Raw genomic sequence first — 21,830 nt, 5'->3', positions numbered from 1 at the left:
TATTCAATAACAAAAAAATATATTTCTTTTATTATAAAAAGAAAAAAATACATTAAAATATTAAACAAAAAAGAGTATTTAAGCATATTTTAACATGATTTGTTGAAATTGGCAGCATTGTTACGTGTTTAAACTTAAATCAAATGTAAAGATTAATTTTAATATTTTTAATTCTATTCTTCATTATTTTAGTAAGTAATAAAAATAAGTAAACAATTATATTATAAGAAAAGATTAACAATTTTAAGTCTATTCTTTTGCTTTTAAAAAAGTAACAATTTTTTTTCATAATTTTATATATTTGGTTTGGTAGCACTGGATCGAAGAAGATAATATAATGTTAGAGGTTATGAACAACATGCTCTCGGCGCAAGCACTTGTGTCTTGATTTTGTGAATTTCGTTTCTTATTTATTTTGAAAATTTTTAAATTTTCTACTGTAAAAATCTAAAGAAAAACAACATGTTTCGCCCCACAAGGGCTTTAGTTTTGACATTTCGTCGTATCAAAGAGTATCGGCTTTTACATACGAATGAACGACAACGACAAGATACTTCGGAATTCAAATGTAAGAAATTGTCATATTTTATTGCGAATTATATATTAAATATAGTATGTGATCATTGTACTAGTTACTATTTTTAATTAATGACGATCAATTTTGTTTTATGAATTAAAGTTATTTTTCAAGCCACTGAGTTTTACAATTTTATAGATTATGAATTACTATTTAATTTTATTTAAAACGTCAACGTTATTTGCTTGCATTGTTTTTTTTTACATTTGAAGTTAATTTATTCTTATTTTCTATTATTTTCAGCTCCAATTACAGAGGAATATAAAAAAGGTCCAACAGAAGGTCGTGCACTTTATTTGGACGCTCAAGCCACAACTCCAATGGTATTTATATAATTGATTTTTTTTAATATGTACGATTGAACATTAAAATTGTTTATTAATAGGATCCACGTGTATTGGATAAAATGATGCCGTATTTAGTTAATTTTCACGGCAATCCTCATTCAAGAACACATATGTATGGTTGGGAAACGGAATCAGCTGTTGAAAATGCACGCAAAGTTAGTGTTACAAAATTTGTCGTAACAAGTCTTTATTGTATGACATGTTTGTTAATTTTAATTTTTTTTTAGCAAATTGCTGATTTGATTGGCGCTGATAAAAAGGAAATAGTTTTTACATCTGGAGCTACTGAATGTAATAATATTTCAATCAAAGGGGTTGCTAGATTTTATAAATCTAAAAAGAAGCACATTATAACGACTCAGACAGTAAGAAATTTTAATTTTATGTGGATAAATAACATCTTCAATCATGGAGAAAACTTACAAAAATGTTGTATTTTTATCATTTTTTTTTTATTTATATTTTTAGGAACATAAATGCGTTTTAGATTCATGTAGAGCTTTACAAGGCGAAGGGTTTGAAGTGACTTATTTACCTGTTAAATCAAATGGTCTTATTGATTTGGAGGAACTTGAAAAAACTATTACTTCAAATACATCTTTAGTTTCAGTTATGACTGTCAATAATGAAATCGGCGTTCAACAACCTGTTGCCGAAATAGGCGCTATTTGTAGGCAAGTAAAATTATTATAATTCTAATTCGAAAATTCTTGTATCGAAAAAACTGGAATTGTCTAATTTAATTTTCTAAATGAATTAAAAAATTAATAAAATCCAAGGAGTTGACAACTCTAAATATAATTTTACAGAAAGAACAAAGTCTTCTTTCATACAGACGCTGCTCAGGCAATTGGAAAAATACCAATTGATGTTAATGAAATGAATATTGATCTGTTGTCCATAAGTGGTCACAAAATTTATGGCCCCAAAGGTATTTATCTTAAAATCCTATAGAGTTGAAAAATATTTTTTTAAAAATTTATTCGACTATTATTACTGTTAAACTAGGAGTAGGAGCTTTATACGTGAGAAGAAGACCTAGAGTACGTGTTGAACCTCTTCAAAGTGGCGGTGGACAAGAAAGAGGAATGAGAAGTGGTACAGTTCCAGCTCCTTTGGCAGTTGGTTTAGGAGCAGCTTGCGAGCTTGCACAAAATGAAATGGAGGTATGTAAAGGAAAATTTAAATACAAATTGTTACTTGACAAAATTTTGGAAATATACCATTTTTTGTTTAGTATGATCATGAATACGTAACATGTCTTGCAAATCGACTTCTCGATACAATAACTTCAAATTTGACTCATGTGATACGAAATGGAGATCCTATTGCATGGTATCCAGGATGTGTTAATCTTTCATTTGCTTGTGTCGAAGGAGAATCATTATTGATGGCATTAAAAGATGTGGCTTTAAGTAGTGGATCGGCGTGTACAAGTGCAAGTTTGGAGCCTAGTTATGTTCTTCGAGCAATTGGAGCTTCCGAAGATCTTGCACATTCCAGTATAAGGTTCTCTCATTCACTTCTAAAAATCATACGATATATCTCATTTTAAATAATTGACTCGCTAATCACGATGTCTAACAATCAGGAAAGTTATGGAAAACTCGGGAAATTTTTTTAATTTTCTGTAATTTCTGGTCAATTAATTACATTTTTTCAGCAAAATCTTTTTCCTTGTAAATTAGTTCAATATTCTCAATTTTCTTGCAAATTCACAGCAAAATTTAAATTTCGTAAATATTTTAATTTGTCAACTTTTTTAATTCGTTAATTGTTCTTTTATTAAATAAAAAACTAAATTTCATATCTTTCGCATTATAGATTTGGAATTGGAAGATTCACAACCTTGGAAGAAGTTGATTACACAGCAGAAAGAACGATATACCAAGTGAAACGCTTAAGAGCAATGAGGTTTTAAAATTTTACATTATAAAACATTTATTCTTAAAAAAAATTTCCAATCGTAAAATTTTTGTTACAAATCAATATTAAGCTCATTAGTACAATATTACTACAATCTTAATATAAAACACACAGTTCAGCAAAATGGTCAATTCCAATTTAATGTAATATAATAATGTCAATTTTAGTGTTTTATCTTGAAAATTGTGATACTATTCGTGATATGTACAATGAAAAAAAGCAGTATTTGTTAAATTACTCGAAAAGCTCATCTTTAACTTTCATATTTTTTTCAGCCCTTTATGGGAGATGATCGAGGACGGTATTGATCTGAAGACAATTAAATGGACCCAACACTAAATGCACCTGAGAAAAATGAGATTCACAAACATATAATTCAAAAAAAAAAGCAGTCATTTATATATCAAAATAAGATTCAGCACAACCAATTGAAAGGAACAATTTCTTTTTATTTGCACCGGTGAACCGGACACTCACGTCTTATATTCTCATTCTATTATATATTTTCAGGAAAATTTATCCAAGATCTGCGTAGTACTTTGTTTAAAGAGTTCCATTTTGAGTTTGAGTTTCTTTTTTTTTTATTACTGCACCATTTTTGTGTTTTCGGTCTTCATACAAGCATTTGAGCAAAGAAGTTGTAACGGCAAAAGACAAAAAAAATCAGCTTTTAACATAAACAAGATGATTCGGTAGCCTCGTCAGCGTGAGAAATTTTAAAATGGTCCTTATCCATATCGTGAAGGTCCATTCGAGATCGATTAGCTTCAACTAGATGCTGTGCAATTTCTTCGAACATTTCGTTTATACCCATTCCGGATTTGCACGACGTTTTATATGTTGCTGAGATTAAATTGTGACATTGCTCGCTGAAAAAAAAGTATTTAATCTGTTAAGGTAAAATTTTTATTTTTTATTTCAATGAAATGTAAACATATTTTATTCTTTATATTTTTACATTTTCATTAATTATATTATTCTTGTAAAAAAAAAGAAAAGAAAAGTATTTTTTTTTTAAAGAAAGTATTCCTATGATTCAAATTTTTTTTTTAAATTTCTTAAAATATTTCTAAACAGTGAAATCATCTTAATATTTACATTTGCTTATAAAGTGTGTAATAATTTACTGATTTTTTAAAATTAAATATTCTTGTTAAATTGTATATACTTGTAGATACATCAGGTAATTAGAATTTAGAATTAAATTGAGTTGTATATTTTATAATCTTCATCAAATGAGAAAATACACGAGAGTGAATATATAAGAGAAGTATTTTTTCTCAGATAAAATTTTTTTTTTTTACCAAAATTGTTCCATTTCAGCATCTGTAACTTGTGGATTTCCTCCCTCAAGATCGCTTTTATTTCCGCAAAGAAATATTTTTGCATTTTCAGCGTAGGTGACTATATCGAGAAGATGTTGAGAGAGAAGATGAAATGAAGTGGAATTATCTAGTGCAAATACTAAAATAGCAGCTTCTGCAAATTTATAATAACTTGATGTAACCGATGCTACTCGTTCCATGCCCCCTGTGTCCCATAATTGCAGCTAAAAAAAAATTCAAAATAGGTATGAAATTAAAATTACATTTTCTATTAATTTTAAATTGATTAATTTAAAAATGAACTTTTTTAATAATATTTTATTATTTAATGTTTTTTCTTAAATTTTATTCTTTTAAAAAAAAGAATATTAACTTACACGTATTCGTCTACCGTCAACAACATATTCTTTATCAATATTATCGATTCCAAGAGTAGATTTTCTGTCACTGTTATTAACAAATGAATTATTTGCAAATCGCCTGAAAATTGACGTTTTTCCCACGCCGTATTCACCGCAAAGAATAACTTTTTGCTCTGTCACTTTGACAGTTGCCATTATTATTTTGTATTATAATTTTTTAAAAAATCTAAAATTTGACAACAATTGTTGTTATAAATAATATATTATAATTTATGGCAACATTTAGTAAAAGCACAATTGGAGCACACATTGATTAAATGAATTAAATAATTTTTCAAAATTTATTTCACATCTTATAGAAATTTACAGAATTCATAAACAGTGGGCGATTATAAGAATATAAAGCAATTAACAACTTCCTACTCGTGTGTCTGGGCATTGGTTCTGGTTCTGATATTCAATGTAGGCGGATGAATTGAATTCCATGTGTTTCCTTGGACACCGTTCACTAGGTCTATCTATCGTCAACCCGGAGGACTAAATTCTCATGCAGCGGGTTCTTTAATTTTATTTTTACCGAGAAATCTAACTTGTCTCGTAAAAGTACTTTCTTTTCTTTTTTTGAAATATAATTTTTCTTCAATGAAATGTAATTATTTTTCCAAAAAAATTTATTAATTAAAATTAATTAATTTAGTAATTTTCTATTTACACTTAATTAGTTAATTTAATTGTTAAATTTTTAATTAATTTTAATAGTTAGGATAAATTTGAATATTTAAAAGTATTTTGAAATATTGTTTAATATCTAATTGTTATAAAATTACTTCAATTGCATATTTTTGTTTAAAATAAATTATAGAATTCAAAAATTAATTTAACTCTTTGTTGACAAAAAAAAGTACGATTTAATGTTTTATTTAAAATTAATTTTTAAATTATATCATTTGATCTCTAATTATATTTATGTAAATATATTATTATCACTTTTATTTACAAATATTTTTTTATATTGAAATTAGATATTTCTTCTTGGTAGAATTAGGAAACAAGTAGTCATCCATGACCGATGGATATAATATTAATAAATGAGATTTACTTTAGAAATCTTATATTTCTTGTTAAAAAAAAATTTAATATTGATTATCGTTTTTCATACTTATTTTATGGTCTTTAATACTATTAAAGAAAAATAATATTAAGTTACAGCTTAAGTTTATATTTCTGATATTTTTCTTATTTTGCTAAACCAAATTAGTTTCAATAAATTGGTTTTATTTTAAATTTTAATTTAGAAAACTTAGAAATTTATTGAAAATTACATTTTAATGATAATTACAATTTTAATAAATGTTAATTATTTTTTATTTTTCAAGGTTTGGAAAAAACGAAACACCTGTGACTCTTGGACATCAACCGGACAACTTAAAAGGATGATCAGAAGATATATGAAGAGAAAAAGATGTATTAATTAATTGCATATTGAAAAATTGACCTGCAAGTTTTATCCAATGTTAACAATACGAATGATTAAACAAGAAGCGTAGGATGCTGAGGAGTATTCTTACTAATAGAGGTACGTAATTATAATGGAATTGTAGTTAACCTTGTCCCGCCCCTTTTTGTAAAAATGAATATGAGATGATAAGAATTTTTTTACAATATTAATGAAAAAGGAAAAGCAACCAAGTATATAGACGAAATCTATTTTCTGAAAATATAAACTTGTTCTCAGATACATTTTTTGAACAAAATAATGTGTACCCATCAAATTTCAATTTTTGATATTTATTTTGTTTTAAGAAAAATTGAATATCTATAATTAAATATTAAAAAACATTTTTTTAATAATTATAAAAAAATACTTAGATTAATTTTTTTTGAAAAAAAAATAAATAGTACCTGTTGTACTATATTAAATAAAAAACGTAAACGATTAGCAACGAATAACAATTATGCATTTACATTATCATTACTTTATGCATTCTGTAATTAACTCGAGTTTTTAATAACTTATCTTATGTGTCACAATAGTAATAAAACTTAATTATTAAAATTAATATTATTATTAATATCGTGAATGAATATTATTCTGAATTCTGAAAAATGTCGAAATATAAATAATAAATATTTAAATATTGTCTTTAAAGATCAATTTTTTAAAATTGTAAAGTAAAATAGATTTCGTTTATCTAAATGGTGACTTTGTTATATAAATGAAAAATTTTATTACTCTCATTTAATTTAGTTTAAAAAAATGAGTTATAAGAGTTTAAGAATCACATTTTAATTCTATATAAATATACATATAAGAGAGAAATAACTGTTTTACAAAAGAATGCAAATTATATGCTATATATATATATACAATGTTGCAAATGTATTCATGGGAATATTTATATCTTATTAGCGACATTGTATTTCTTTAATGTTTAACAATTTATCATTATATACATATATATTTGATAGAAAAGAGCTCCATATTAAGATTTATAATTATACAGATATACAGTCATTTAATAATACTGTTCACGCTAGATCAAAGCTAATAAATATTCAGCAATTTCATAAGTAGTAATAAAAACTGTAGGACATAAATTAATAATTTAATAATATATTTCATTTGTTTAAAAAATTAAAAAAAAGCTAACATAAATCAAAATATAAACGAAAATAAGATATCGAATAAAAATACAGTCGCACACGTTAGAAATCATAGAAAGATTAAAATGAACTGAATACATATTTAAGGGAAAAAAACTATTTTTAGTTCATCTATTTTTAATATAGTATTTTGAGTTGAAATTAATAAAAAGAATAGGAAAAATTAAAAACAAAAAAACTTCGTAAAAATTAAAGAAAAAAATTTTCCAAATTATAAAAAAAAATAATATAAATAACAGTTATACGTGTCTATACTATTGTTATCATTTAAAGGAAAATTGACGCGATTATAACTGAATCAATTAATGACGTTGGTGAAGCTCACAGCAGGTGTTTAATGAACATATACGTATATAAATATAGTAATTGATCACTAACTATAATTATCCATAAAAATTTATTAACAATTTTAAAATTGCTTTCAGTGCAATTAATGATTAATCTAAAAATTACTCCTTAAGTAATTAATTTAAAAAAATAAATAATATTAAAAATTTGAAATTAGTTCGATTGAGTTTAAAAAAAAATTCATATATAATTATAAAAATTTGCGAATTAAATTCCTAAAATTAAAATGTCTCACATTATAGGGGAGGCATTGTTCTTAATTCCTTATCGGATACAGTATGATGTATCGTTTTGATCAATAAACCGCGTATAGAGCGCGCTTCCTAATCAGATTTAATGAAAAAATAGAGGTGGACATCAATTCCATAGGTGCTTATAAAAGGGATGTATTATGTATCCAGTGTTGACCCCCATTATGCTTTATCACAGCTTCATATACTGTCAGTGCAATATCAACAGTGCCAAAAGAGGGACAACCGAAAGTGACCCTTTTCTTTAAAAAGAAAAAATAAATAGGAGAATTGCATTTTTCACCAAATGTTAGGTAAATTGTAATCAGCGATTTATACAATATTAGGTTCTTCACTGCTTTTCCCTTTTTTTTGCAGATTCATGTAAAAATTAATTATTCAGTAAATAATCGCTAATTAAAATTTTTTAATTCAATTAGTGTATAATTAGAATTTTATTTTTTTTGTATAATTAAAATTTTTTAATTAATATTGTTGTTGTTATTAGAAAATTATAATGAAAGAAGATAATTATGATATAATATTTATTACAATTAATTCGAATGAATTAATTTTAAATGTAGTTCAATATTTAGTCTAATCAAAATATCCAATTGTTGTCGTTAAGATGTGAATTTATTGCTATTAACATTAATAATTGATATTATTATTATTATATTTTTTATCGAAAACAATTTTTTATTAATGTAAAAATTTATCTTACAATTTTTCCTATAATTACATGATTGATAAAGAAGTAATCACGTGACTAGTAAAATCAACCTTTTTTTTATCTTTTTGTTAGGAAACAAGTTTTGATAAAATGTGTTTTGAAAGAATTTATTTTTCGACTCATAACATAACGTTTCATCTTTTCATCGTGAGTATATTTATATATATATATATTCTAATCATTTTTACATTTTTAATAATTAGGACTAAAAGAAAAATAAGAATTTAAATTAAATTAAATTTCTAATATTGAACAAAAAAGTAGATAATAAATGAGAAGAAAAAAAAACAATAAAACATAAAATAATGTTAATTAAAAACTAGATATATGCATACACTTGTAGCAAAAGAAAAAAATTATATATCGATAGAATTGGGGGACTAAAGCTGAAACCATAAAGTACCGGAAGTCGAAATTCAAAACCGGTTTTTAAACTGAATATTGGAAATTCAAATTAAAATTATTATTATTATTTTTATCTAAGAATTTAGTTTGAAAAATGGTTTAGATCTTGATGATATCAAAATGATTTTCATATATAAAGTGATGGTCATTTTTTTAAACTATCTACAAGAAAGTCAGATATAATTAATTAATTTAGTGTGACGTGCACCACCTACATAATAATTTCTTTGAATATTTAAATAATCATCTAATCTAGAAACTATATCCTATTGGATATCAATTTTTTACATTGGCTCCGCCTTCTATATCTATCGTCCATTCAAGAACGTTTTACCTACCTTCACAAATTATTAACTCCGGTCTAACCTCTCACTCCAAAGAAAAATTATCTTTTTCTTACATACTTTATTATTCAAATTTTTCATTATTTTCATTATAATTTTATAATATTAGAAATCAAAATTTCTTAATTATAAATAATTGACATATTATTATTGCAAAAAAAAACATAAAGATTTTTGAAGCTAAATATGTGCAAAAAAAAACAAAACAAAATCTCTCCCTAAGAATATTCAATACTTTCAGGAAAATTATCGCAATTCAAAATCAAAATAATTTATTATGTATCGGTAGTAATTTTTTCTTTACATAAATAACCTTGTCATTTGATATTGAAATCCATTCTAAAAGTACTATGAATCACATCAAGGTTTCTTATAAGTATTGAGGAAAAAAAAAAACTTGAATAGATTATTATTACAGTTCTTTTTGGACAATAATTGAAATTGCTATGATGTAACGAATATTTTTTCGTATAGATAATTCCACCAAGAAGTGAAAAAAATTTGTGGAGCTACGTCTTAAAATTCAAGAAGAAAATATAATTTTCAATATTTTTCTATAATTGTAATGATTCTAGAGAAAATTTGTTTATCATACCTCGTTATGGCACGTTTTCACATATTATTGCATTCAAATGACAAAATTGATAAAATTTATTATTAGGTGATTAACAATTTTTTAAAATTTCATAAATTATTTATTAATTTTTTTTTAGATGGCGTGAGTATTGTCAAGGGCAATGTATAGTAATTCTGATGAATTGATGATGACTTTTAGATTTTTTTTTTTTTAGATTTGATATTGAACTGATTTATATAAATATATATTATTGATATGCATGAAAGCTTACCATTTTGTGATTGATCATTATTATGGGGGAATAAAAAGTGAACCCTTATGCTTTACATGAGACTAAAGTTTTTTGAGAAAAATCGATTTGCATGACAAAAGATTATTTTTACACGCGCATAAGTATGTCTTTAGCATAAATGCTGAAGAAATATGTTACATGTATCGACAATTGACGTTTACTACTTTCAAGGATTATAAAGAACAATGCGATTATATATTATGTGATCATGAAATATCGAAGTAGTTATTTATTGACTTATGATTAGAAAATTTTTTCAATGATAAAACATGATTCTCTTTGATAAGCATATAGATATAGACCATTGTGAAAACAATTTGTTTTGATGAAGTTCAAAAATCAGTTGAAAGCAATTTAATTGAAAAAAATTTCGAAAATTAATCATTTTTGAATTTTAGTAAATTTTATGGAAAACAATTTTATATTTTCTTATGACAAATTTCTAGTCATTTTAGAAATTTACATATCAATTATTATTATTATTATTATGCATTAACAGTTGGATAATTAATTTATTATTAGATGACAATGAATTTATTAGAAGTAAATATAAATTGCTCTGTTTTAATTGAAATTAAAACCGTTTTAACAGTAGAAGATTTTTATGGGTTCAAGGGTGACTGTTAAAGATGTTTTATTCTTTCGATTGAATATATAAATGATCGCATCGATCACGATTAACCTTCACAAAGAATAATGGAGGACATTCCCCTGATAGTATTTAAAACATTCTCCTGTGATTGTGTCGATTCGACATCACGCGGAACATGGAGAGTAAATGACCTGCTGACAATATATATATAATTATATACTTATATGTATACATTTATATTATTAGCGCAGTTAATGTTATTCCATGTAATGATTAAATCAGATCGATATAACAAATTGCCAAGTTCATTTTATCTAAATATACAGGAGAATGCAAATATCATTATAATGAAAATCGATTTGCTTTATTCCTTAATATATAGCTAATAAAATTTTAATTAAAAGGCTTTTTTTTAAGACCATTAGGTTAAATTTAAATAAGTAAATAAAAGAAAAAAAACTTTACTTTAATTTAATAAATAAATTATTATTAATTAATTAAATAATTAAATAAAAAAATTGATTTACATCTTTAAAAAATAAATCAAATTTAAAAAAATTGAATGAGAAAATTTTAAATTTAAAACTAATTATGATTTTTTCAAGCATGTAATAACTCAATTGCATCTGGATGCAATAAATGCGGTTAATTGTTATGAATATTCTCAACTTTTCTATTATACTCATTTTTTTTTTTTTTTTTTTTGAAAATAACTGTAAATTTATTAAGCTTATTAGTCAAAAAGTCTCGAATGTCAATGATATCCTATTCTAATATGATTTTTATTGCAAATAACTGGTTTATATATATTACATAATATCAATTTTAATCTAGGCCATAGATCCCTATTTCAATGAAATATAATTTGCGGGATAAAGTACTTTACACTTGCAAATTGTTCATATATAGTCATTTATAAATTATATGTGAATGGGAGACAAATATTATTTTTATTCACATCAGCAGTGACAGAAAAGTATCAGAGCAAAGATCACAATCTATACACGTTATTTAATTACTATTTGCATTAAAAATGTATTTTTTTTATTTTTCATTTTTTTTTTTTCAAAGACATTTCAAGTTTCTCATATTAATCGCTTTTCAACTTATATATACGTATGAAAAAGGTCTCAATGAAATATGAAATGACTTTTTAAAATAATAATTTTGAATTTAAAAAAATGTTTTTTTATTCATTTAAATTTTATCAAGCAATTTTTTTAATTAGTGAAATTTATATTCACACACAACTAGAGAGAGAATTTTGATAAGACTTTGTACTTGAAATTGTGCAGATTGACTTTCTTGAAGTATATTAATATATAAGCGCATTTTATTAAATCGCAAAATAACGAAAAAATTTGTAATTCTGTTCCTGATGATTACTCGTATCACATATCTCATATAACTCATAAGTCGAAACGCGAGAAAAGTGTCAAGGCAGATAAATACATAAACAAACTTAATTTAACCTACTTTATTTTTCCAACAATTAACAGTCTCAATTCGCTCGTCTTCTTGCGTTGTTTGAATTCGCGTTTAAACATCCCCTTTTGTGAATCAGTTATTTTTCTTATCATCTACATCAGAGTCTCAACAAGTAAAGAATCTAATGTCAAACTTTAAATATTATTAATATAATATCAAATTAATATTTATATTTTAATTATAATTAATTTTTCTATATTTTTATTAATTTTAATGTTAATAAAAATAATTTCTTATTTTTTTTTCATTTAATATTTATAAGTATATTTAATTATTTTACTTTTCATTTGTTTTGTTTAAGATTAATGTAATTATTAATATATTTCTTTTTTCTAAAATTTGATTTTTATATGAAATCTTTTTGTGAAATTCGTAACTCGATCCGAATTTTTATTTGAACAAATTAATGTGGATTTACTGATTTTTCCAAAATTTAAAAAGAATTTTTAAACTGAACAATTGTAAAAAAAAAAAAACTATAAGTGTTATTTGCTTAAGAAATTTTTTCTGAAAAGTATTTGCGTATAATTTTATCCGTTTATTCAAACTATATTTGATACCAGTGCAATAAATTTTAATAAAAGTTCTATGAATTTGTATAATTTTTTTTTTTAACAAATTTTTTTAAATTAGAATTTTCATTTTAAAAAATTTTTTATTTTTTTGAAAAATTAATTAAATTAAAAACAATCGTCATAATTAAATTTATTTAAATTTTATTCAATTTCAATATATGTTAAATTTAATAAATTCTAACTTTCTAACTTTCTAACTTAAAATTAACTTTAAATTTTCTTTTAAGATTTAAAATTTTTTTTTGTTTGTAGTTTGAGATTCAAAATATTGAAAAGAAAAATTAAATTTCAGATTTTTGTAAAAATCGTTCATTTCAAATTTAGATACAAGTGGCTTATTATATAAATGCCATAAGAAAAAGTATATAAGTCAAAAAGTTAATGAGATATCCTTGAACCTGAAAGAATGGCTTTTGCTTGGTAGGAACCTTTATAAGCCTGACGAAGACCTATCAGAACGCTCAGTGTAAAACTATCACGTCGACGACGCTATATAGAAAAGCCGTCCAGTGAAAAAAAAAAAAAAATCGACAAGTATACTTGTTGCATTGTGAGAATTACGATACAAGTGCATTCACTTAAGATTTTTGCTTTAAACCCATGAATAAATAGAGAACGTGTTCCCAAGTTAATGTCAGTGTAAAGGAACTTTTTCGCACATGAAATAGACATTTTTTTTAAATAATTGAACTTCAGTGTTTTCTGTTGTAAAATTTTTTTTTTATATAAATCATGGAAACTAAAATAGCAACCAAATTAAAAAATATCAGCTTAGTCGATAACGAAATGTCGAAAACCAAATTTTTGAAAGATGGACCAAAAATGACCAGATATACGGTAAGATTATTTTTTAAATTTATTAATAATGATTTGAGAATTCATTGAAAGGATATAAAGAACGAGAATGTAAATTTTTTGATAATAATTTTTAATTATTAATTAATTTTAATAATTATCTAAATTGTAAAATGCATCGAAAAAATGATTAAAATTTGAAAAAAATGGTTTTAAATCTTTGCGATATCATTTTTTCCTGCATTTAATTTATTGAATTCTCATTCAAAAAATTTATTTAATTTTCTAACATTTTTAAAATATAACGATATCGATATAGCATTGCATTTATATTTAAATTGAAAAATTTTAATTTTAAACGAAAATATAAATTCAATTTTACATTAATTTAAATCTAATTAAAAAAAATAAATTGTAATATTATAAGAACTATAAAAATTGATATGGTAACTAAAAAAAAAAAATTGAAAAATCAAAGTAAAAAAATAAAAATTTTTGAAAATACATTTTTAGATATATGCAAATACAATAAAAATTATTTTTTTCATTGCAATCGTTTACATTTCCCGTTTTAGTTGCGTAATTTTAATTATAAAATATTAATTTAAAATACCGGAAGAGATTTAAAATCAATGTGTCACTTCATTTATGTATGTGTCATTTGCATAAAAATAAAAACCAATACTTCATAATGAACAAAAAAAAAACAATCGTACAATTATTTAATAATAATATTAATGCTATTAATAATTGTGTTGAGATTATTTATATAATTAACTGTGAAGATAAAAACAAAGAGACTTCAATTATATTCAGACTATTAAGAGACATCTGCTATTACAAGATATTGTTATTCGTTAAAAAATGATATGCACAAAAAATAAATTCATCATCATGATTCTTTACATGTAAATATAATAAATGTAACAAAATATGATTAAATAATCGCAGTCATCGATTTAAGATGTCTTTAATTGGCGTATTATTTCTTTGCATTTTACGTGTCTGAAAGTTGTAAACACTTCTTCATATATAATTTCATATCAAGGCCATTTTACTGTTCTACTTTTGTTTCTAATTTCTTTGTTTATTCATTCATTAAAAATTTGTTTCATTGATAAATTTCTAATTTCTGTATAGTAAATGAATGAGTTCTTTTTTTATAGTAAAGTGAAAGAAAGAAATTTTTCATTTTAGAAAAATTGAAACAAAAATTAGCTTTCTTTTAAAATAAATAAATAAAATTAAATAGTAAATTATAATGTTATAACTCGTAAAATGTCGTACAGAATAAATAAATTGTATTCTGCAAAGAGATGATTTTACTGCGCGGAGTAATCAGCAACTATGTCAATAAATCTGACACAATAATAGTCTCACTAAAGAGAAAATATATTATCATGACAAGTGTAAATTTATATTTCACAATTTCTTGCACTTGCACCAGCAAATTCATTGAGAAAAATTTCTACTCAAATTAATGAGTCTTCTATTTTTAGAATAAAAATCAGAAATGTACATATAAAATTTTATAACACACAATTCAAAATCTATTTTTTTTTTAATTATTGGTTTTATTTTCAATTTTTAAAAACTATAAAAAGAAGTTAATCTAAAAATTAATTGTTATATAGTTTTTTTTTTTAATAAATAATAAATCTTTATTCAACTATAGAAATTATTATTCCTTATGAATTCTTTGTATGCAAATTTTTTATGCATTTATTTGAATTAATTAAAATCAAACTATTTTTAAATATTCTTAACACGTGCCGATTTTTTTTTTTTAAGACGTTTACCTTAGAAATTGTAAAAATTTATAAATGCATTTTTTTTACAATGTTGAAAAAACACAAAAAAAATTTTTGAAAATAGTTAAATATTTAAATTATTGAAAAGTTTTATTTTATATATAATTTATACTTACAATATTAGTTTCTTGTATTTGTCAAAGTTTGGTATTTTATTTTATTTATCATACTGAGAGATAAAAACTTGTAAATGCGCAGATGCTTTCTTCATTCATTAAATAAATATTAAATTAATTTGTTGAGTTTTTTTTTTTTTTATTAATTAAAGCCACCAGTAAAGATACCATTTTTAAAAGTTTTGAATAATTTTTAATTTGAAGACAAAAGTTAGTTAAGCAGACTCTTGGTACAAGATTAAAGATTAAGATTAAATCAACAAATTTAAAGTGAAAATTTAAAAAAAAGAAGAAGAAACTACATTCTTTATATTAATTATTAATGAATTTATAAATAAAAGCTTTTTTTGAATTTATTGAGATTCTTAAAAAAAATTATTGTATCATAAAATAATATGAATGAGGTAAATAAATGTAATTAAAAATTCAATGTCTAGGTATGGATTTTAGCTTGCTAAAATAGTTAGCTTTTATTCTTAATAATTATGCATTACGCTCTTCATTAATAGTTATGAATGAATCTGATAAGAATTTAAATTTAGCGTTTGCCCTAGAAGCTTATCGAAGAGCTTTCGTGAGAGTTTTGTTAGTTATATAGAAAATTCTAATTATAGTTCCGCGACCATATGATCTAAAACTGAAATTGTGTTTAAACTCAATTCTATCGTCAGTATAATGTACGCTTTGGAAAAGTTTCACCTTTGTTTATGTCAATGTTAATCAGAATAGTAATTAAATTATGAGCCCTCGAGAGACAGTCGATTAAGATTTATATTGAATTATAAATAGAATGAGTATTTAAAATTAAATAGTTTTGCAAATGATTTCAATAAAAGAAAAAAAAATTAATCAACGAAAAGCAGAATATAGTGTTTCGAATTTAAAGGTAATAACTATTATGATAATGTTATTTAATGTATAATAAAAATTGTCACTTAGGTGTCAGGAACAAAATAAAAACACTTCAAAATTACATTTTTCACAACACGCAGCTGTCCATTTAAGAAACGCAATGGAAAAATTATATATTCATAAATGTGTATTAGTTTTTCAAAATAATCAGTATATTTTATTCCGAATGTTTACATATATATATATATTTCTGAAACAGAAATTGAAATATAAATAGAATACAGATAATAGAAAAAATAAAATTAATAAATTTTAATTTTATTATTTATAGTTGGCAGACGTCGCTGACGACCTGGATCACAGAATGGATTATCATATCCAAGCTGTCAGAAAGGAAGATCGAGAACGAGTTTTGAATTTTTTGAGAAAATTCTTCTTCAGAGATGAACCCTTAAACTATACAATTAAATTAATTCCTGAAGGTGAAAATAGCACTTGCTATGAACTGGAGGATTATAGTTTATCTGCCATGAATGAAGATTTGAGTCTAATGGCAGTTTCTAGTAATGGATCAATCATTGGTGTTATATTAAATGGTAGGCAATTACATTTTTTTTTAAATTACATTATAATTAAATTTAATTTTTTAAATTAAACATTTTTTAAAATAAATTTAAAAAAATTCTATAAAATAATTTGGAAGAAAATTAAATTATATCTTATAAATGTGATTAATTGTATTCATTGAACGGTACATTTGCTGATCAATGATTTGTGAATAATTATTAACCATTGAATCATATAGTACGCACTACTACTTGTGATTTGTATAGCAACAAATTATAACACATTTACACTGATTAGATGATAAGTGTGTCATGAATTATTAGCATGATATAAATTAATTAAGATTGTTTCAAGAGCAAAATTTTATAATCACACAATTCAGATTTATAAATTTTTTTTTGTATTACAGGTAGCATGGGTCCTCCTAGCAATGAAGAACCAGATTACATAACAAATTGTAAAAATCCAAAATTTAAAAAGATTTTAAAATTCCTTCATTACGTAGACGTAAAATCAAATATTCACGGAAAATTCCCCAATCAGAAAGTTTTTGAAATTAGGATAGTTTCAGTTGATAGCAATTGGAGGGGTAAAGGAATTGCGAAAGCTCTTTTAGAAAAATCAATGTGAGTTTAATTATATCTATTATAATTAATTATTTATTTTTATTTCTACTTGGTTTGAAAGTAAATAATAACTGAAACTAATAATTTTTATCTTTTACAGGGAAATCAGCAAAATTCGAGACTATGATTTACTACGAGTCGATTGCTCTTCTGCGATAACAGGAAAATTGTGTCAGCGATTAGGTTTCGAACCGGTTTATGAACTCAAATACGCTGATTATGTGGACGAAGTTGGTAATCCTATCTTTACACCTTTACATCCTCATGTATCCGAAGTGACCTACGTTAAAAAAATTGAAAAATAGTGATAAACTCTTACATTTCAGACATTCTCTAAAATTATTTTTAGAAAAAGAGACAAAAGACATATCATTGAGCAGGACGATATTTTAAATTTAAAAACCAAAAAAAAAAAAAAAAATGCCTCATACGTATAGCAAGAGAAAAATTTTATCAAAGTACTAAAAATTCTTCGAAATACTTAACTATTTATATACTTGATATATACATTTAACGTTATAAAATTAGTTACTCGATTAAATTAACTATAGTAATTGATTAATTAAATATATGTGATTACTTAATTATATCAAGATATCAATTAAAATGTCAATTCTGATTTGCAATATACATTAGGACGTTATTAAATTTGCTCAATATTCAAAATGTGATTCGATAGACATAGTTTCTTCTATTAACCAAAAAAAAATCATATGTATCATATTGTATCATATTAATGATACAACATAGGATTATTTTTATACTAATGCACAATAGTAATTCAGTTCCTGTTCGTATTTTTTTTGTGTAAACTGAATGAATGGAAAAATTGTACTGACATTTATTGAAGTAAAAGAAAAATATTTATTTTAAAATATTCATTAATCAAAACAAAAGAGTTTTATTTAATTATTTACAATTATATATATAATTTATCATAATTACATTTAAATGTTATTGACATAATTGTATATCATTAATATTCTACAGCGTAACTCTAAAATTTATATATATATATATATATATTATAAATAAATTTCAATAAATTGTTTAATATAAAAATAACATTTTATAGAAAATTTTTATTGGATAAAAAATTTAAAAACTTAAAATTTGGTATACATTTTAAAAATTGTACTAAACAATTAAATTTTACCTATTATTTTTCTAATTTTTATTTAACACATTCCTAAATTATAAAAATTTTAAAGTTTTTTTTGTTTATTAAAATTTGAATATAAATATTAATTGTATTTTTCTATCTACTGGAGAAATGTTCATATAACTTTTTTAAATTTTATTAATTTAATAATGACATTATTTTTTGTATTAATATTTTTGATTAATCTTTACATGATTGTGAGTTATTTCATTTATCCTGTGGATTGGTTTTTAAATTGTTTGATTTTGCTGCTTCCACTTTTTTTAAGAAATCTTGAATTTGTTGTTCTTTAGTTTTAGATTTTGCACTATCCCTTATTTCATTTAACTCTTTGGAAAAACGTAAAGTTCTTTCTGCATAGTAATGCTGACTTTCTAATACTCTTTTATTTATAAGAAATACTTGAAGAAATGCACTAATCGTTGCAATTATTACACAGATGCAAGCAATTCCAAAAGTGTTTATGCGCTTCTTTCTATTTACATTGTAATTATCATCCGTTTGAGAATATGTATATTGCTCATATTCTTCTTTGTTATGACTGTTAATTAATATATAATAATTAATTACAACATTATATAATATACGTGATAAAAATCTAAATTAAAATTCTGCATTATGTCAGTTTCGATTTTACGTACAAATTTGGTGGTCGTCTGTAATAATAAAAATTATTAGAAGAATGAGGAGAATTTGAGGAAACGTTTGAAGAAGTTCCATATTTTAAATTCATATCATAATCACGTCTAAGGATTTCTTTACTTAAAACTTTATAAGCTTCATTAATTTTCACAAATTCACTATGACTCTGGTTTCCTTTTATATCAGGATGCATCTGAATTACATACATATAATAAAAATGTTAATTAATTAAATATTCAATTTTTCATAATTTATTTACAGCATTTGACGCATTGTTTAAAAATATACCCTCCCTACTGTAAATATTTATTTACTAAAAAATATGGTAACTTTTCAAGAAAAGCACTACAATTATTTACATATTTTTTCTGAATCTATTTTCAAACTTTATAAATATTATATTTTACAAAATTACCTCTTTTGAAAGTTTTATAAATGCTTCTTTAATATCCTTTTGTGAAGCAGTTTGTGGGACTCGTAGAATATCATAATGTGTAGGATTGCTGCCAAAAATTATTTTTGATCATTTATCATTATTATTTTTTTAATTACTTTAAAATTATTAAAATTAAACAAATTGAATTGAATGCATTTGAAAAGAATTTCTTAAAATTATTTAAGTCCCTACCGAAAGAGTGGTACTGGATTGGTACTGGGAAATTGGAACTGAGGGCTCAGTACCAACTCAGTACTAATTTGGTGCATTTTGGTACTGAAATGGAACTGGGAAATTTACCTGCGAAAAGGGTCGAGTTACCGTTAATACCCTCATAAAAGTGAAAAGCGACTAGCTTTTTCAATATGTTTAAACTAAAACTTTATATTTATTTCAATATTATATTTGTTTTTCATGGATTTATATTATTTTCATACATTATTATGCATATGATATTTCCTTTGTCAGCTAAATTCAAAAATGATGTCCATTTTTTTATCAAACTTAAGGTATACGAGATAAATTATAACTTTTTTAAATGTAATTATTTTATGATAAATTTTAGATATTCATAATCTGGAAATATTAACGAATCTGAATATATATTTTTTAAAGTTGAGTTATTAAAATTACAAATTTTTTAAGCAATAAAACTCGGGTTAACCCTTTCAGGGGCAGTGGGACGTATACGTCCCACCTTTTTTGTTGTTGTATTTTTGGTATTTCCGGCATATTTATCTAATAATAATCATATATTTCTTATTTTTAGATTCTAAGGATATAATATAACGAATCTATAATATTGTTTATGAATAATTTATTATTGTTAACTTAATATTATTCCATCAATCTGAAAAATATGCATTTTTTTAATAATTAATTCAGCTATTTGTAAACGCGAAGTGCTACGACTTTGAAAATCTTTACTCGGGGGTTTTTGGGGTCCCTGATTACGAATCTGAGGTCAGTTTTTCAAAATTCAAAATGGCGGATCCAATATGGCGGACGACTTTTTCAAAACATAATGCAATTTGTATGAAACTCGTTACTCGGGGGTTTTCGGGGTTGCTGATTACGAATTAGATGTCAGTTTTTTAAAATTCAAAATGGCGGATCCAATATGGCGAATATATTGAATTTTTAAAAAAATGTCCGCCATATTGGATTCGCCATTTTGAATTTTTAAAATTTGCAAAATCTGACCTCAGATTTGTATTCAGCGACCCAAAAAACGTATAAATACGTAATGAAACAAAAATTTGTATGCTTAGAATAATGTGCCCCTGAAAGGGTTAAAATTGTAATCCTTCAACAAAGGACCTTGGAGTCTATTGTTCAAGGAGGGATTGCAATATAATTTCCAAACTTAACAGAAATTTTCTACAAACTATTATGTTTTTTTTTGCTGTTTTACACGTATTTCGCGAGAGACGGTTTGTTGATCTTATATACCTTTAAAACTATTGTTAAAGTACTTTAAAAATGTCTTCTTATGGGTTATCAGGTAGTGGTACTGAAGTGGAACTCAAGCCAAGTCCAATTCAGTACCATTCCAGTACCACTCTTTCGGTAGGGGTGCAATAAATGCTTTTTAAAATACTTTTCAATAACAATTTTCTTTAATCGTAAAATGTTTTTTATAAATCAAATATTTGCATTTAAAAATTATGTGCTAATCTATGTATGATATAATAATTTTTAAAAATAAATCATTCGGATTTAATTGCATAATACACAAACGCACGAAGAGGTAATAATTGATATAATTTTCTTTTATTTGCGGAAATAATAGTACTTACCCTTGACTTCCGTAATGACGTGAAAGTAAAAAGGGATCAAATTTACAAAAACGAAAAATTTGATTCATTTCTCTGCCAGTAAAACTAAAATTAATGTAAAATAACCTACATCTTTTCTAAATTGTTTATTTATACTGTTGCAGCTGTCAAAATTCGACGGCCATATTTAAATGCCTCCTTACCACGTGCGTTGCTTCATATTCTATTGGTTGGTTAAATAAAAGCGCGAAATTCAAATC

General features: G+C 23.9%; 4 protein-coding genes across 9 annotated transcripts; 2 read left to right on the top strand and 2 right to left on the bottom strand.

The window, feature by feature from the left end:
• Positions 1 to 344: 344 nt before the first annotated feature.
• LOC127277955 (cysteine desulfurase, mitochondrial) lies at positions 345 to 3,418 on the top strand. The gene is made up of 10 exons (XM_051299417.1): positions 345 to 568; positions 821 to 900; positions 963 to 1,079; positions 1,152 to 1,289; positions 1,393 to 1,598; positions 1,734 to 1,855; positions 1,933 to 2,090; positions 2,162 to 2,433; positions 2,749 to 2,838; positions 3,126 to 3,418. The coding sequence occupies exons 1-10, from the start codon at positions 463 to 465 to the stop codon at positions 3,187 to 3,189; spliced, it is 1,353 nt and encodes a 450-aa protein (XP_051155374.1). The 5' UTR covers positions 345 to 462; the 3' UTR covers positions 3,190 to 3,418.
• A 1-nt stretch (position 3,419) lies between these two features.
• Positions 3,420 to 5,103, bottom strand: LOC127277960 (ras-related protein Rab-18). The gene is made up of 3 exons (XM_051299427.1): positions 4,553 to 5,103; positions 4,155 to 4,399; positions 3,420 to 3,719 (listed from the first exon to the last, which is right to left on the bottom strand). Exons 1-3 carry the CDS (start codon positions 4,730 to 4,732, stop codon positions 3,521 to 3,523), a joined length of 624 nt encoding a protein of 207 aa, XP_051155384.1. The 5' UTR covers positions 4,733 to 5,103; the 3' UTR covers positions 3,420 to 3,520.
• Positions 4,272 to 18,462, top strand: LOC127277959 (arylalkylamine N-acetyltransferase 1-like). 5 transcript variants are annotated; one of them, XM_051299426.1, is made up of 5 exons: positions 4,272 to 4,420; positions 5,914 to 6,113; positions 16,691 to 16,955; positions 17,336 to 17,552; positions 17,653 to 18,459. In XM_051299426.1, the coding sequence occupies exons 3-5, from the start codon at positions 16,724 to 16,726 to the stop codon at positions 17,855 to 17,857; spliced, it is 654 nt and encodes a 217-aa protein (XP_051155383.1). In that variant the 5' UTR covers positions 4,272 to 4,420; positions 5,914 to 6,113; positions 16,691 to 16,723; the 3' UTR covers positions 17,858 to 18,459. The 5 variants fall into 5 exon arrangements, with proteins under 5 accessions (XP_051155383.1, XP_051155382.1, XP_051155381.1 ...); XM_051299422.1 differs by lacking the exons at positions 4,272 to 4,420; positions 5,914 to 6,113 and adding exons at positions 12,199 to 12,322; positions 13,078 to 13,622 and having other exon boundaries at positions 17,653 to 18,460; XM_051299425.1 differs by lacking the exons at positions 4,272 to 4,420; positions 5,914 to 6,113 and adding an exon at positions 7,939 to 8,093 and having other exon boundaries at positions 17,653 to 18,458.
• A 372-nt stretch (positions 18,463 to 18,834) lies between these two features.
• LOC127278001 (dnaJ-like protein 60) lies at positions 18,835 to 21,747 on the bottom strand. Of its 2 annotated transcripts, none has more exons than XM_051299481.1 (4): positions 21,592 to 21,747; positions 19,772 to 19,859; positions 19,356 to 19,549; positions 18,835 to 19,255 (listed from the first exon to the last, which is right to left on the bottom strand). In XM_051299481.1, the coding sequence occupies exons 1-4, from the start codon at positions 21,657 to 21,659 to the stop codon at positions 18,922 to 18,924; spliced, it is 684 nt and encodes a 227-aa protein (XP_051155438.1). In that variant the 5' UTR covers positions 21,660 to 21,747; the 3' UTR covers positions 18,835 to 18,921. The 2 variants fall into 2 exon arrangements, with proteins under 2 accessions (XP_051155438.1, XP_051155439.1); XM_051299482.1 differs by having other exon boundaries at positions 19,130 to 19,255; positions 19,356 to 19,370.
• Positions 21,748 to 21,830: the final 83 nt, after the last annotated feature.

The sequence above is a fragment of the Leptopilina boulardi genome, unplaced genomic scaffold (assembly GCF_019393585.1).
Source record: "Leptopilina boulardi isolate dan_hultmark-lab unplaced genomic scaffold, ZJU_Lbou_2.1 LbouV2_193, whole genome shotgun sequence".
Classification (NCBI taxonomy): Eukaryota; Metazoa; Arthropoda; class Insecta; order Hymenoptera; family Figitidae; genus Leptopilina; species Leptopilina boulardi.
Note: the sequence above shows the minus strand (reverse complement) of the source record. Positions and strands in the feature narration are given on the sequence as shown.

Excerpts from the sequence above, each read along its gene's own strand:
- LOC127277955 (XM_051299417.1), top strand. The coding sequence starts at position 463 with ATGTTTCGCCCCACAAGGGCTTTAGTTTTGACATTTCGTCGTATCAAA. Across the intron at positions 569-820 it reads AGATACTTCGGAATTCAAAT|CTCCAATTACAGAGGAATAT; the intron begins GTAAGAAATTGT and ends TATTATTTTCAG. Across the intron at positions 901-962 it reads CTCAAGCCACAACTCCAATG|GATCCACGTGTATTGGATAA; the intron begins GTATTTATATAA and ends GTTTATTAATAG.
- LOC127277960 (XM_051299427.1), bottom strand. The coding sequence starts at position 4,732 with ATGGCAACTGTCAAAGTGACAGAGCAAAAAGTTATTCTTTGCGGTGAA. Across the intron at positions 4,400-4,552 it reads TTGACGGTAGACGAATACGT|CTGCAATTATGGGACACAGG; the intron begins GTAAGTTAATAT and ends ATTTTTTTTTAG. Across the intron at positions 3,720-4,154 it reads GCTGAAATGGAACAATTTTG|CGAGCAATGTCACAATTTAA; the intron begins GTAAAAAAAAAA and ends CTTTTTTTTCAG.
- LOC127277959 (XM_051299422.1), top strand. The coding sequence starts at position 13,518 with ATGGAAACTAAAATAGCAACCAAATTAAAAAATATCAGCTTAGTCGAT. Across the intron at positions 13,623-16,690 it reads CAAAAATGACCAGATATACG|TTGGCAGACGTCGCTGACGA; the intron begins GTAAGATTATTT and ends TATTATTTATAG. Across the intron at positions 16,956-17,335 it reads CATTGGTGTTATATTAAATG|GTAGCATGGGTCCTCCTAGC; the intron begins GTAGGCAATTAC and ends TTTGTATTACAG.
- LOC127278001 (XM_051299481.1), bottom strand. The coding sequence starts at position 21,659 with ATGAATCAAATTTTTCGTTTTTGTAAATTTGATCCCTTTTTACTTTCA. Across the intron at positions 19,550-19,771 it reads TTATAAAACTTTCAAAAGAG|ATGCATCCTGATATAAAAGG; the intron begins GTAATTTTGTAA and ends TATGTAATTCAG. Across the intron at positions 19,256-19,355 it reads TACAGACGACCACCAAATTT|TCATAACAAAGAAGAATATG; the intron begins GTACGTAAAATC and ends ATTAATTAACAG.